Consider the following 16,843-nt stretch of genomic DNA (forward strand, 5'->3'; position numbering starts at 1 on the left):
GTGAGAATCAAAAGAGTTACCAAAGTAGACAGCTTTTATACCTTTCAGACAAGGAAACAATAAATTTGTGAAGAATTGACAAGACAAAGGGGTTTGGGCTTGGGGTTAACAAATGGGTGGCGAAGTAACAAGGTTTGTTTATATAGCCTTCCATGTCCCTAAATTGCCTGTCCCTGGTGATAAGGATGCCTCCTGGAACAGGCAGGGTACCTTTGACATGGGAGATTGATTTCCTGCTTTCAGGAGGACAAAGGAGAGTCAGGGTGTTCTTGCACTGACTTTTCTTTTAGTTAATTAATTTATTCTTGGTTGCACTAGGTCTTCGTTGCTGCATGCAGTCTTTCTCGAGTTGCGGGGAGCGGGGGCTACTCGTCATTGCAGTGCACAGGCTTCTCATTGTGGTTTCTCTTGCTGCGGAGCGCAGGCTCTAGGTCCATGGGCTTCAGTAGTTGCAGCACGCAGGCTCAGTGGTTGTGGTGCACAGGCTTGGTTGCTCTGTGGCATGTGGAATCTTCCCCAACCAGGGATCGAACCTGTGTCCCCGGCACTGGCAGGTGGATTCTTATCCCTAGACCACCAGCTAAGTCCTGACTGTTTCTTCAGTTCATTTCAGTCGCTCAGTCGTGTCCAACTCTTTGTGACCCCATGAATCGCAGCACGCCAGGCCTCCCTGTCCATCACCAACTCCCAGAGTTCACTCAGATTCACATCCATCGAGTCAGTGATACCATCCAGCCATCTCATCCTCTGTCATCCCCTCTCCTCCTGCCCCTAATCCCTCCCAGCATCAGAGTCTTTTCCAATGAGTCAACTCTTCGCATGAGGTGGCCAAAGTACTGGAGTTTCAGCTTTAGCATCAGTCCTTCCGAAGAAATCCCAGGGCTGATCTTCAGAATGGACTGGTTGGATCTCCTTGCAGCCCAAGGGACTCTCAAGAGTCTTCTCCAACACCACAGTTCAAAAGCATCAATTCTTCTGTGCTCAGCTTTCTTCACAGTCCAACTCTCGCATCCATACATGACCACTGGAAAAACCATAGCCTTGAGTAGATGGACCTTTGTTGGCAAAGTAATGTCTCTGCTTTTCAATATGCTATCTAGGTTGGTCATAACTTTTCTTCCAAGGAGTAAGCGTCTTTTAATTTCATGGCTGCAGTCACCATCTGCAGTGATTTTGGAGCCCAAAAAGACAAAGTCTGACACTGTTTCCCCATCTATTTCCCATGATGTGATAGGATCAGATGCCATGATCTTCATTTTCTGAATGTGGAGCTTTAAGCCAACTTTTTCACTCTCCTCTTTCACTTTCATCAAGAGGCTTTTTAGTTCCTCTTCACTTTCTGCCATAAGGGTGGTGTCATCTGCATATCTGAGGTTATTGATATTTCTCCTGGCAATCTTGATTCCAGCTTGTGCTTCTTCCAGCCCAGCGTTTCTCATGATATACTCTGCATATAAGTTAAATAAGCAGGGTGACAATATATAGCCTTGATGTACTCCTTTTCCTATTTAGAACCAGTTTGTTGTTCCATGTCCAGTTCTGACTGTTGCTTCCTGGCTTGCATATACGTTTCTCAAGAGGAAGGTCAGGTGGTCTGGTATTCCCATCTCTTTCAGAATTTTGCACAGTTTATTGTGACCCACACAGTTAAAGACTTTGGCATAGTCAATAAAGCAGAAATAGATGTTTTTCTGGAACTCTCTTGCCTTTTTGATGATCCAGCGGATGTTGGCAATTTGACCTTTGGTTCCTCTGCCTTTTCTAAAACCAGCTTGAACTTCTAAATGTTCACCGTTCACGTATTGCTGAAGCCTGGCTTGGAGAATTTTGAGCATTACTTTACTAGCGTGTGAGATGAGTGCAACTGTGCGGTAGTTTGAGCATTCTTTGGCATTGCCTTTTTTTGGGATTGGAATGAAAACTGACCTTTTCCAGTCCTGCGGCCACTGCTGAGTTCTCTAAATTTGCTGGCATTATGAGTGCAGGACTTTCACAGCATCATCTTTCAGGGTTTGAAATAGCTCAACTGGACTTCCATCACTTCCACTTCCTTTGTTCGTAGTGATGCTTTCTAAGGCCCACTTGACTTCACATTCCAGGATGTCTGGCTCTAGGTGAGTGATCACATCATCATGATTATCTGGGTCGTGAAGATCTTTTTTGTATAGTTCTTCTGTGTATTCTTGCCACCTCTTCTTAATATCTTCTGCTTCTGTTAGGTCCCTACCATTTCTGTCCTTTATCGAGCCCATCTTTGCATGAAATGTTCCCTTGGTATCTCTAATTTTCTTGAAGAGATTTCTAGTCTTCCCCATTCTGTTGTTTTCCTCTATTTTTTGCATTGCTCTCAGAGGAAGGCTTTCTTATCTCTGCTTGCTCTTCTTTGGAACTCTGCATTCAGATGGGTATATCTTTCCTTTTCTCCTTTGGCATTCACTTCTCTTCTTTTCACAGCTATTTGTAAGGACTCCCCAGACAACTATTTTGCCTTTTTGCATTTCTTTTTCTTGGGGATGGTCTTGATCACTGCCTCCTGTACAATGTCACAAACCTCCATCCATAGGTCTTCAGGCACTCTGTCTATCAGATCTAATCCCTTGAATCTATTTCTCACTTCCACTGTATAATCGTAAGGGATTTGATTTAGGTCATCCCTGAATGGTCTAGTGGTTTTCCCTACTTTCTTCAATTTAAGTCTGAATTTGGCAATAAGGAGTTCATGATCTGAGCCACAGTCAGCTCCCAGTCTTGTTTTTGCTGACTGTATAGAGCTTCTCCATCTTTGGCTGCAAAGAATATAATCAGTCTGATTTTGGTATTAACCATCTGGTGATGTCCATGTGTAGAGTCTTCTCTTGTGTTGTTGGAAGAGGGTGTTTGTTATGACCAGTATGTTCTCTTGGCAAAACTCTATTAGCCTTTGCCTTGCTTCATTCTGTATAGTCCATAGAGTCGCAAAGAGTCGGACACGACTGAGCGACCTTCAGTTCGCTTAAGATCGCTGGATTATATAGCAATTCTTTCTTAGTTCTTTGAGTAACCTCCATAGTGTTTTCCATAGTGGCTTCACCAGTTTATATTCACACCAATAGTGTGGGAGGATTCCTTTTCTCCACATCCACTCCAGCATTTGTTATTTGTAGACTTTTTAATGATGGCCATTCTGACAGTTGTGAGATTGTTCTTGTTGTTCAGTCATGTCTGACTCTGCAACCACATGGACTGCAGCACGCCAGGCTTCCCTGTCCTTCACCGTCTCCTACAGTTTGTTCAAACTCACATCCAGTGAGTTGGTGATGCCATCCAACCATCTCATCCTCCTTCGTCCCCTTCTCCTCCTGCCTTCAATCTTTCCCAGCATCAGGGTCTTTTCCAATGAGTCGGCTCTTCGCATAGTTTGGCTCTTCACCAAAGTATGTCAGCTTTAGCATCAGTCCTTCCAATGAATATTCAGGATTGATTTCCTTTAGGATTTACTGGTTTGATCTCCTTGCTGTCCAAAGGACTCTCAAGAGTCTTCTGCAGCACCACAGTGTGAAGGCATCAATTCTTCAGTGCTCAGCCTTTTTTATTGTCCAACTCTCACATCCATACATTACTACTGGAAAAATTATAGCATTGACTATACAGACCTTTGTAAGCAAAGTAATGTCTCTGTTTTTGAATATGCTGTCGAGGTTTGTCATTGCTTTTCTTCCAAGGAGCAAGCATCTTTTAATTTCATGGCTGCAGTCACCGTCCACAGTGATTTTGGAGCCCAGGAAAATAAAGTCTGTCACTGTTTCCATTGTTTCCCCATCTATTTGCCATGAAGTGATGGGACCACATGACATGACCTTTGTTCTGTGTGTGTTCACTTACTTTAATAACACTACATTTACCATGTTATCACCATGGAATTCAGGTTACACAAGAGAATTTCGCAAGTATAGCAAAGCATTCTGTGATATACCAAAGTTTGTATAATATGTGACCAAACCAGCTTGGTCATCAATCACTTCCATTATAGGCATTTTATTTAGTTGATGATTCTTTTGGAGAAAAAAAACATACTGTGCACATTTAAAAAGTGTTTTTTTTAAACCTTTGCATTAGCACCTAAAACACACATTTGTTTCCAAATAACATTTAAAATTATTCTATTATAACAGCAGCAAAATCTAATTCTGCAACTACAAAAGAGCTAACAGGGATATACAGTTAAGTTATTCTCATGTTTACAACTATGATCTAAAATAAATACTACTTCAAAGTGGCTCTGTTACCAACTTTTTACTTGCAGGGAGGTTTATAATGTTGTATTCCATGCACTGTTCTGAAAGGGTTCCTCAAGAGCCCACCAGCCCTTAAAACAGTACTTAGTCCACAAGACAGTCAGAAAGTTAAATTAACAGCAGTAAATAGGACTCCTACCTTACATCAAAAGCATATGATTTTCTGCAGCAACTGGGAGCATTTTCAGGATTGGCATGTTGTCTTCTTTAGAACTAATTTCAACAGAAGCGTTTAAGAAGGTGGACAGGTATCTCTATCAAATGTATTTAAAAGTGACACGTTTCTTTTGTGCTGATCTGAATCTGACTCCCCCGAATGACCTAGCTAGTGAACTAGTCACCAGTAATTTGGTCAGCAGGCAAATCAAGCCTGCAAGAAAATAAGCCAATATTCAAATTACCATGTTCTTGTCTGACCCAAAAAATTTATTTTCAGCATAAATATATAACCTCAGTATGAGATGTCTAATTAAAGCAAGCACCACCACCAAGACCAAGACGGCATCTCCTCTTCTAAGGTTTAGGTTTTGCCCAGAATTCTTGATACAGGGAATAGCCCATACCAAGAGTCACTGCTCCCACAACAAAGCCTTGGGCTGCCACACACATGTGGATCAGGGGAACAGAACTTTTAGTATTTCTCCTCTATATAATCCATATTCCATAATTGCTGCAAAACCTGCCATTCCAATGGGGACAAATGGTGCCTCTCTTAGCTTTTCGGATAAGCTAACATCCCTGATCTTCATCATATGAGGAAAGAGAAACATCTGTGTCGCTTGACACAGTAATTGAAGAATCTTCAGACAACTACAAGATGTTTCAGGTTCTTATTGGCTAGTGACCGCACTCCCGCACCTGCCATCCAGCTGGCTTCTCCCAGATGAATATTTTTTGAATGCTGAGCTTTTTCACTCTTATTTCACCTTCGTCAAGAGACTCTTTAATTCCTCTTTGCTTTCTGCCATAAGGGTGGTGTCATCTGCATATCTGAGGTTATTGATATTTCTCTCAGAGATCTTGATTCCAGCTTGTGCTTCATCCAGACTGGAATTTCTCATGATGTACTCTGCATATAAGTTAAATAAGCTGGATGACAATATACAGCCTTGACGTATTCCTTTCCCAATTTGGAACCAGTCTGTTGTTTCAGTTCTAACTGTTGCTTCTGGACCTGCATACAGGTCTCACAGGAGGTCGGTCAGGTGGTCTGTATTCCCATCTCTCTAAGAATTTTCCACAGTTTGTTGTGATCCACACAAAGGCTTTAGCGTAGTCAATGAAGCATAAGTAGATGTTTTCTGAAATTCTCTAGCTTTTCTATGATACAATGGATTCTGGCAATTTGATCTGTGGTTCTTCTGCCGTTTCTAAATCCAGTTTGTACATCTGGAAGTTCTCGGTTCACAAACTGTTGAAGCCTAGCTTGAAGGATTTTGAGCATTACTTTGCTAGCATGTGAAATGAGTGCAATTGTGTGGTAGTTTGAACATTCTTTGGCATTGCCTTTCTTTGGGATTGGAATGAAAACTGACCATATCCAGTCTTGTGGCCACTCACTGCTGGGTTAATCAAATTTGCTGGCATACTGAGTGCTGCACTTTAACAGCATTATCTTTTAGGATTTGAAATAGTTCAACTGGAATTCCATCACCTTCACTAGTTTTATTTGTAGTGATGCTTCCTAAGGCCCACTTGAATTCATATTCCAGGATGTTTGGCTCTAGGTGAGTGATCACACTGTCGTGGTTATCTGGGTCATTGAGGTCTTTTTGTATAGTTCTTCTGTGTATTCTCGCCACCTCTTCTTAATATCTTCTACCTCATTATAGTTTTGATTTTCATTTCTCTAATAATTAGCAATGATGAGCATCTTTTCATGTGCCTATCAGTCATCTGTATGTATGTCTTCTTTGGAGGTATATCTATTTAGGTCTTCTGCCCATTTTTGATTGTGTTGTTTATTGTTGTTATTGAGTTGTATTTGTTTGTACATTTTGGAAATTGGTTCCTTGTAGTTGCTTTATTTGCAAATATTTTCTCCCATTCTGTAAGCTGTTATTTGATTTTGCTGTGGTTTCCTTTACTGAACAAAACCTTGTATGTTTGATTAGACCTCATTCATTTTTGCTTTTATTTCTATTGCTTTGGGAGATTTACTTAAAATACTGGTATAAGTCAGCCAGTCAGACAGTTCAGTCGCTCAGTCATGTCCTGCTCTTTGCAACCCCATGAACCGCAGCATGCCAGGCCTCCCTGTCCATCACCAACTCCCAGAGTTCACTCAAACTCATGTCCATCGAGTCAGTGATGCCATCCAGCCATCTCATCCTCTGTCATCCCCTTCTCCTCCTGCCCCCAATCCCTCCCAGAGTCAGAATCTTTTCCAATGAGTCAACTCTTCACAAGAGGTGGCCAAAGTATTGGAGTTTCAGCTTTAGCATCAGTCCTTTCAAAGAAATCCCAGGGCTGATCTCCCTCAGAATGGACTGGTTGGATCTCCTTGCAGTCCAAGGGACTCTCAAGAGTCTTCTCCAACACCACAGTTCAAAAGCATCAATTCTTCGGCACTCAGCTTTCTTCACAGTCCAACTCTCACATCCATACATGACCACAGGAAAAACCATAGCCTTGACTAGATGGACATTTGTTGGCAAAGTAATGTCTCTGCTTTTGAATATGCTGTCTAGGTTAGTCATAACTTTCCTTCCAAGGAGTAAGCGTCTTTTAATTTCATGGCTGCAGTCACCATCTGCAGTGATTTTGGAGCTCCCAAAAAATAAAGTCTGACACTGGTTCCACTGTTTCCCCATCTATTTGCCATGAAGTGATGGGACCAGATGCCATGATCTTCATTTTCTGAATGTGGAGCTTGAAGCCAACTTTTTCACTCTCCTCTTTCACTTTCATCAAGAGGCTTTTGAGTTCCTCTTCACTTTCTGCCATAAGGGTGGTGTCATCTGCATATCTGAGGTTTGATATTTCTCCCGGCAATCTTGATTCCAGCTTGTTTCTTCCAGTCCAGCGTTTCTCATGATGTACTCTGCATATAAGTTAGATAAGCAGGGTAACAATATACAGCCTTGATATATTCCTTTTCCTATTTGGAACCAGTTTGTTGTTCCATGTCCAGTTATAACTGCTGCTTTCTGACCTGCATATAGGTTTCTCAAGAGGCAGGTCAGGTGGTCTGGTATTCCCATCTCTTTCAGAATTTTCCAGTTTATTGCAGTCCACACAGTCAAAGACTTTGGCATAGTCAACAAAGCAGAAGTAGATGTTTTTCTGGAACTCTCTTGCTTTTTCAATGATCCAGTGGATGTTGGCAATTTGATCTCTGGTTCCTCTGCCTTATCTAAAACCAGCTTGAACATCTGGAAGTTCACGGTTCACGTATTGCTGAAACCTGGCTTGGAGAACTTTGAGCATTACTTTACTAGCGTGTGAGATGAGTGCAACTGAGTGGTAGTTTGAGCCTTCTTTGGCATTTATGTCAATTTATGCTTTTTCTATATTCTCTTCAAGGAGCTCTCTGCTGTCGTGTCTTAAGCCATTTCGAGTTGTTTTGCCTGCAGCCTAAGCGTGTGTCTGGCTTTGCTGCCTTGCATATGGCTGTCTCCCTCTCCTGCCCCACTTGCCGGTGGTGCACTGTCTTCTCTCCATTGCATCTTCTTGCCTCCTTTGTGGAAGACTAATTGACCATACCTGAGTGGTTTATTTCTGGGCTTTTTATTCTGTTCCATTGGTCCATATGTCTATTTACCATGCCGTTTGGATTACTGTAGCTTTCTAGTATTGTCTGAAGTCTGGAAGGGATATACTTCCTGCTTTGTTCTTTTCCCTCAAGATTGCACTGGCAATTCTGGGTCTTTTACAATTCCATATAAATTTCAGGACTGTTTGTTCTAGTTTTGTGAAAAAATGCCATGGGTAATTTGATAAGGATTGCATTAAATGTGTAAATTGTTTTGGGTAGTATTGCCATTTTAACAATATTACTATTTTCAATCTAAGAGGATATCTTTCCATTTCTTTGAATCATAATTTCCTCTATTAATGTTGTATAGTTCTCAGCATGTCTTTCACCTTTGACCTAGGCTGTTTCTATTTTTAAAATCATAATGCTCATTTTGGAAATACACCCAAACAGATAAATAGAAATTGCCTGTAATCCAGAGATAATCATTGTTAATGTTTTGGTTACTTAAAGTAGAATTCTTTGTTGATATCCATCACTATCCTCTCACCATAAGTTCTTCTCTTTCATAAGCCTATTATTGTATTTATTAATAGTTTTATTTTCTATCTTGTTTATGTTTGACCCAGTGTTGCAACCTCCAAGCCCCATAATGCCTGGCATACAGGAGATGCTCAGTAAGTTTTTGTTGAATAAATGAGTTATTATTATTATAGAATAGGGCTGTTCTAGATTTTTATTCATTTAGCATTACACTTCACTATGCTAATTTAAAACCCTTTAGTGATTTCTCATTACCCTTAGAACAAAGTCTAAAATCCTTACTAAATCCTGCAAGCTGTGAATCTTTGGAAAGACCCACAATCCTCATCTTTGAATCCTCAGAATCCGCCATAGCCCAGTTCCAGGCTCTTCTCTCCATTTTCTCCCTTCCTAGATTTGTATTCATGATTTAAAGTGCCAGTGAGCACTTTAAATAACTACTTACACTTAGGTGCTAAATCATGAGTAGTTGGACTTAATAAGATTTAAAGTTTTGCCAAGTTTGCTCAAAAGAGCAAGAGACATTAATGGTGGGTAAATTGGGAAGTGAGGCCATGGGGAAGGGTGATGGATTCTAAGAAAGCAGAAGGACCAATTGACTGGAGGTCCTGAAGAATCACCCAAGTGAATGGACAAGACTGAGTTAAAAGTAATGATTGGAGAATGAGATAATAGGGCTTTAAAAATATTTACCTATTTTATTAATATAATAAGACAGTTAAAGCTGGGATTCAGTTGGCATAAGACCTCAGGTAAGACAAGAGTGTGGCCGACTAAATAGATCAGTTCTTCTAAAGATAGCAGCTCTCTGGGATTGCCTTGAGAACGCCACCTACTCTACAAGGAGAAAGCTGGATAGGAGAGTAGGGAAAGGGCCTTTAGGACAAGCTAGCTTGCAGTGTTTGTCAGACTGCCTCTTGACCCAAGATCAATGGCTTTTCTCAGAAATTTGGAACAGATAAAGTAGGGGTTTGCTGTGTAAGCTGTGCCTCTAATTTCTGCAACTCCAACAGCAGGGTGGTGGTGGTGACGGTGGTAGGAAGGGAACAGCCAGGCCCCAGGTGTTAGGTTCCTCTGTCTCTGACTGGCCTATTTAAGGACTTTGGTTCTCTCCTTAACCCTCAGAGGAAGGTTTTCAGTATTCTCTATGAAATTCCATCCTACTGTTACATCCAAAGTATTTTTTCAGTATTACCTGTAGCTGCTATGTCTCAAGACAGCACTACTTCTCAGACAGGTGGGGCTGAAACAAGGGTAGAAATGTGCTCTAACACACCACAGGACTTCTAAACTATTTCTCCCACAGTCATCTGGGATGATGAGTCCATTCTTTATGAATTCACAAGCTCTGGAAATAAACCAAGGCTCCCATTCCATGAACCAGGCACCTAAGCATAAGATGCTTAGAACTCGTTCAACTTTCAGTTTGCTTATCTTTAAAGAAAATGATTATTAATATCAACAGATAATAGTGATATTATCAGATCTTTCAACATATCTTGTGTTCACAAACCCTATAACAGTAAAGATGAAAAGCATAGTATCATAGTATCTGAAAGTGGCTGTTAAACAGATGGTCTCAATGGAATTAACAGGAGAGGTCAGTATTACTTTTGATGACAATATTAAAAGGATAACTGATTTTATTAAATATTAGAAAACTCAAAACATATGGGCTTCCCTGGTGTCTCATTGTTAAAGAACCCTCCTGCCAATGCAGGCGATGCCGGTTCAACCCTTGAATCAGGAAGATCTCCTACAGAAGGAAATGGCAATCCACTCCAATATTCATGCCTGGGAAATTCCTTAGACAGCGGAGCCTGGTGGACTGAAGTCCATGGCGTCCCAAAAGAGTCAGACATGACTTAGTGACAAAACCACCACCACAACAAAACTCAAAACACACATGCTACCAATATTGACGTTGTAAATTAATAACTCTAGCTCTACCTTGAGGATACTAGTTGAGTTGTGGAACTGTTCAATGTGTGTTTGCATGTCTATATTCTAAGGCATCCCCCAAACCTACTCTTCTAGGGTAAATGAAAATGAAAGGGAAAACAGTGGTGAAAAAAAATTTAGAGATATCAAAGTATAAAGATATGCAAAGTATGCTAAAAATAAGAATTAAAACTAAACCAGGATATTTACATATTTTATTAAATCTTTACAATCAGTAATTATAATCAAATACACAACTATATACAAGGATTATATACATTTTGCCCAGACTTTTACATCACAGTACATAGTTTCCCTTAGAAATATTGTATACATTTATCACCAAACAATAAAATCCAACAACAGTAGTGTTACAGCACCTGTTAGTACAGACATCTTTTTCATAAATTACATCATAAGAAAATATACGGCTGTAAATTGGGCTTTTAAAAATGTCTTTTATAAAATCTGAACATACAATATTTCATTCACAGAATGTTTTTTTTTCTATGTTCTGACTGAAGCCTTGTGCATAAAATGACCAGTTGGGATATTTACTAAATGCCCCCTCCTCTAAATTGATAAGCACTACTAGAATTATGGATGCTGAGCTTTCTTTATGATGAATTTGGCATGGGGTTTGGTGAGGGAACAAATGCTGGTTTTACTAATGAAAGGGCCATGTGATGGCAATTTAAATTAAAGCAAAAATCTCAAGAGTATATTAGAGAAGTTAAAATCACAGAGTGCACAGTTTTTCATTTTACTCTCTAAACACTGTGAAGAGAAAGGGAAAAGTATAATGTTAAAAAAATTTGTTCTGAAACAACTGTACTCTTGTTAAACGTTAAAAAGAAAAAGGAAAACCTACCCAACAAAATATCCCATCCCAAACATATCTAGTAAATTACAATTCTTTCACACCCAAAACTTTATGAGAAAAGCACTGCAAATTAGGGTATATCATTTTAATGGACTTTCCTAAGCAGAAAAACTAGAACTATTTTTAGTAGGTAAACAAGTGAAGTTTTAAAACTTGAAAATACCTGAATTAAATACTTTCTCTAATATCTAACTTTTAACTTTCAGATAAAATCCATACTTGATTCCAGGTTTGTAAACATTGTATAAATCCTTCTTAGTCAATCAGTTTTATGGCTGTGGTGATCACTTCAGCTCTATCTCTATGCAGCCAACATCTAACTGAGGTAGACCAGATGTTTCTAAAATTCAGGGTCACAGAATCTAAAATTCAGATTCCCTGAATCTTTAGGAAGTAAATAAAATGCTATAAAAGGTACTTAAAAAACAAAACATTAAAAAAAAATGTCTAATGCTGTTGAAACTTTTCATGAACTCAAAAACAACTTCGTGGCAGTATGTCAGTTAAGAATAGAGAGTCAGTGACAATGCTGGAGTTTTGAAGCTGAACATTATACCTTCTTTTCTTAGGGAAAAATCAAGTATAATTCCTTCTGCTATTAATCTTTATAGTTTGTTAATTTTATAGTTAAATTTTTTTTCTTTAAGTATTTATTTTTCTAAACAAGCTGGTGGTTTAGTCACTAAGTTGTGTCTGACTCTTGTGACCCCGTGCACTGTAGCCTGCCAGGCTCCTCTGTCCATGGGATTCTCCAGGCAAGAATACTGGAGTGGGTTGCCATTTCCTTCTCCAAGTTGCTTCTAGACCTCAATGAATGGCAACAACTCCCTCTAATGGCCAAAGAAAGGTTAAGTGGCAGTAAGCTGGCTTTTCTGTGTATGCCACAAGATCTCTGCTGGAAATAAAATTATGTTGTTTTGATAAATTAGAAAAGCTGGATTTAAAAAACAATGGCTTTGAGCTACAAAAAGAAACCCAAATCAACGTATATAAGACTTCTGTAATCCAAGTCTTAAAGGAACATCTGCTCCTTTTCTCCAAGCCCCAGTCCTATAAATCAAGGCAAGTCAAGTAATTATGCTTCAGCTATTTTGGCAGCTTTGCAATCAAAATGAACAAAGCACTATGTCTATCCTTCCATATACTCTATGTATTATAGTTCTATCTTCTTACACCAAATTTCACATGCAGAGAGACTAAAAATATCCATTTTGGTGTCAGGTTTAATTAAGGGCCAATAAAAGTCTTGTATACTACTCTTTTTTTTTCCCCCCTCAAAGTGAATTCTCTATTAGATTTATTACTCACTGACCCAATTAACTTTAGCTGGAATTTTTGAAAGCAGCTATTTATCCCCTTATAAAAGATATGTTTACCTGGGATCTAAGACATACTGTACATGAATATACATAACTACAATACAGCACTGCTGTTCTTTTAACAGCTCCATATACAGTTTAAGTCCATCAGTACCTCCAAAACTGTGTTTTAAGAAAAAAAAGTTATTATATAATGACACGGTAAAGAAAAAGAAAATTAAGTCTCAAATATTCCTTTAGAACTGATTCACGTTAAGTTTAAAAAAATAAATAGAGTAAAGCCATGATTTCAATTACAGGGCTGTCTACAGATATCAACAAAAAAATTTTAAAAACTTAAATGTGGCCAGCACCAGACTGCCACACACACACACACACACACACACACCAAAAAAAAACCAACAAAAAATAAAAATATAGGGGAAAAGGTTCCATTAAGCTATATGGCTATATGTTAGTTGCTACTGTGTTTTTTACACAGGTTACCATAGACTAATTTTCAAGTCCATATTGGAAGGAATACTCATTACAAAACAAAACAAAACTTAAAAACCATGATTCAACAGAAAATGTGACAGATTCCTCAGGTGCAACTTTAGCAAATATAGTTTCAAAGGAGGAAAAAATAGTAGTTACTCCAGAATTTTTAGATCACTACCACAGTTTTATCATGGCTAAGACAGAAAAATGGAACAAAATGTATTCAGCTATTGGCAACACAGGTCTTGTGGCTCAAAATGCATACTACACATGGGATGGAGTAAGGCTGATGGCTAGAGGTAATCACCTCCAAAGAAATGAACTGGAAAAGATTTATAATTTACCCTACAAAGATATAACCTTAAGTTCCATTTCAGAGTAGTCACAGCTTTCCTTATGGAAGGCCCAATGGCAAGTTCATATTGCAACATTATAGTTTCTCCCTTGCTCCATTTTTCAAGAGTATTAAGTAACCAACTTCCACATTATATGACCTTTTTACCTGGTCCCAATGATTAGTCTTTACGCAAAGAACTCACTGAGAAAGTACACTGGCTTCAGCTTTGGTTTAAATGAAAAGGACACCATTAAGAGGGAAAAAAAATCAAGTCATCTTGATCATGTTACACAATGAAGCAAGTGAAAATGATGAGCAAAGACTGTTTTCACTATGAATGCATTTGCTTCACAACCACTTAGGTCACTTTGAGTGTTTCCGTGAAGGCAGCATAACCAGAATGCCCACAAAACTCCTATGCATTTCCCCCAAAGAACCTCTAACCCCCAAACCAAGAAAACAGAGAGCTTCCTTTAATTAGAAAGCTGTACAAATCTGTATTCCCCACCTCATAGTTAACTGGATATGTTTCTTAGCTACTATCCAGAGACTGCAGAAATCTGGTTCCAAGGAATGCCCAGTAATCTTTTCCTGGCCCAAGGTGTGCAGCACGATGGTACAATCCTGTCACCTGGGGGGTGGGGGAGGACTGTGAGTTTGCATTTTTTGATGGGACAGTTTTAAACAAGGTCAGTTCTAACACAGCATGTTCCAGATTCCTATGATAACTAACTCTCCCAGTCAGAACGTGGTTGCTCATCACCATACTTAAAGCCTCCCATGAAGAGAGCCTGCTTAGTATCAGGGCGTCTATTAACCACAGTTTACCTTTTCTTTTGAAATACCTACCACCAGGTAGACTTTTGTGAGTCAGAGCTCATCCTTATCCATCATTTCAAATGCTTCTATGTCTTCATTCCAGTCTGCTAATATGGAGTCTATAGGCTGGGCCTTTTGACCCCAGCTAACATTAGGGTTGGAATCCTCCTCAGTTTCTGACTGTTCTTGAAGCTGGTTATCTAAATCTGTACATTCACCATCAAGACTTGTAGTCTCGAGGTTTTCCACGGGGTTAGAATCCTGTTCAGAAGAAGAAACGCTTGCAGCACTGTCTGTATCTACTGGAGATAAAGATTCTGGATGAGAGTTCACAGAACTTTCCTCAGGAGACTCTTGATCAACCAGATCAATCTCCTGAGACCTTGATGCAATCTGCTCAGCACTCTGAGAGTCATTTTCGGAGGATGGTTGTTCTTCACTTTCCATCTCAGGATCTGTACAGGAAAGAAACAAACTTCATGCTACTTTCCTCCTCAAAACATGTACTATCATATTCTCAAAACCATACTGGTTTTAGCACTCAAGGAAAAAACTGAGAGTTAAAAGAAAACCATGTTAATGCAGGATGACTCTAATAAAGACTGCTGTCAATGGGTGTCAATAAATGCCAAGAAATACACTAAACAAAAATACTATTAAAATGCATAAAAATTTATATGTCTCAAATTTATTAAACACCTAAATTCAGGAAAGCCCACAAGTGAGAACATATTAAACCAAATAAAATTTAAACAGTGCTTGCCACTGCTGTAATTTTAATATTCTTTGAAAAGTGAAATCCCCACTCAGTAAACCATGAAAATGCAGATAATACAAAATTAAGTGACTCAGGGGTATTAATGTGATTAAGTATTTCCATAAATACAAAGACAGACTATTTACAAAACTTCATTACTGGAAGTCTATGAATTATAATCATAAAATCCACTGGAAGGTGGAAAAGCAGGCTAAACCTCTGGTAATGAATATACAGTAAAACCATTAGAGGCATTTTATTTAGGGTTCCTACAAGAAAGTGCTGAGGTAGCAGCATCTATAATCACAGGATGCACAATTCTCAGACTCTGCAGTCAGTTGGTGAAGGTAAAGGTCTCCTGAGCATCTTACTGTGTGGCAGGCACCGTGCAAGGTGCTAGGGATAAAACTAGGTGAAAACAAACACTTAACCTGCCCTTCTGAATCTTACAGTCCAGCTGAGGAAAACGTTTACAAATAAACACAAATAAATAGAAGACTCTGTGATGCATGCTATGGTGTTAGGAAAGAATAATGAGATTTGAGGACTTCTTTCAGAATGTGCTTCCCTGGTGGCTCAGAGGGTAAAGTGTCTGCCTGCAATGCAAGAGACCTGGGTTCAATCCCTGGGTTGGGGAGATCCCCTGGAAAAGGAAATAGCAACCCTCTCCAGTACTCTTGCCTGGAAAATCCCATGGATGGAGAAACCTGGTAGGCTACAGTCCATGGGATCGCAAACAGTCGGACACGACTGAGCGGCTTCACTTTCACTTTCAGAATGTGACACTTGAACTGAGATTTCAAAGATAAGCAGAATTAGTCCAAGAAGAAAGAGAAGATGAACTTATTATAAAACCAGAAAAATGGAAGGAAATAAAGGCACACAGGGAGGGACAGAAGGATACGTATGCATACACCGACCAGGCAGGATTACCCGACGTGGGAAGCTTTGGATAGTTTGTGCTGGGGCTGTGTCAGGGGGAAGGTGGGCAAGGGGGAGGAGTTCCCATACGTTCTCTCAGCTGTGGAAAAGGTACATTTTAATTTGACATTTAGGGAAACTAAAGAACAGAAAGCAGTCTGGCAGCTTGGAGCTCATTTATGCTAGGCTACCCTAAGTTTGAGCAAAACCAAAAAGAACCTTCATTTCTAGACTGCATTAATCTAGTTTAGAATACGAAAAGGTGTGGGGCTATTTTATACAGCAATAAAGACTCTGCTTTTGACAAAGAATCACTCTAGGGTTACATACATAATATTCTTTTGGAAACCTAGCTAAGGATAAGGAAACAGAGTGGGGTAGGCTCCAATCGAGATGTGGAGTAGGACGGGGAGCTCCCCTCCTCCCACAAATAACAGGAAAGATACATCTACAAACAGAACAAATCTCACAGAACACCTACTGGACACAAGCAGGAGACCTCAAACACCTGAAAGGACAAGAAAAATCTCTATCAGGCAGGAGGAAGGAGGAAAAAAGAGGATGGAGGGGCGGGACATGCACCCCTGGGAGGGAGCTAAAAAGAGGAGCGGTTCCCGCATCCTGGGAAGCCCCCTCGCAGCAGCAGGGACAGAAAGGGAGGCTCAGAGGAGAGCATAGTCCCCATTCGCGGCCGGCAGGAGAGACATCTGCACAGACTGGAGCACTGCCGCCCCGCGCGCCCCGGCCTGAGGCATGCATCTGCTGGTACTGGCAGGGCCTGAATCTCAGGGCTGAGCGCGCAGTCCACAGGAGGGGGACTGCTGTTGGCTGTGCGGACAAGGCCTGAAGGGGGCCGGAGTGTGCCATGGCCG

The 16,843-nt window shown here is 40.0% G+C and overlaps 1 protein-coding gene and 1 pseudogene across 8 annotated transcripts in view; both read right to left on the reverse strand.

Annotated features, from left to right (window-relative positions):
* LOC102187617 lies at positions 4,788 to 8,866 on the reverse strand (annotated as a pseudogene).
* EDEM3 (ER degradation enhancing alpha-mannosidase like protein 3) overlaps positions 10,657 to 16,843 on the reverse strand; it is a 69,239-nt gene continuing 63,052 nt past the window's right edge. For 7 of the 8 annotated variants that reach the window (XM_018060717.1, XM_018060718.1, XM_018060716.1 and 4 more), the window contains one exon: positions 10,657 to 14,748. In XM_018060717.1, coding sequence (XP_017916206.1) covers positions 14,345 to 14,748 — 404 coding nt within the window. In that variant the 3' untranslated portion in view covers positions 10,657 to 14,344. The remainder of the gene's footprint in view (positions 14,749 to 16,843) is intronic. The other variant, XM_018060712.1, reaches the window with a different exon arrangement.

This window comes from Capra hircus, chromosome 16 (genome assembly GCF_001704415.2).
Source record: "Capra hircus breed San Clemente chromosome 16, ASM170441v1, whole genome shotgun sequence".
NCBI classification, from domain to species: domain Eukaryota; kingdom Metazoa; phylum Chordata; class Mammalia; order Artiodactyla; family Bovidae; genus Capra; species Capra hircus.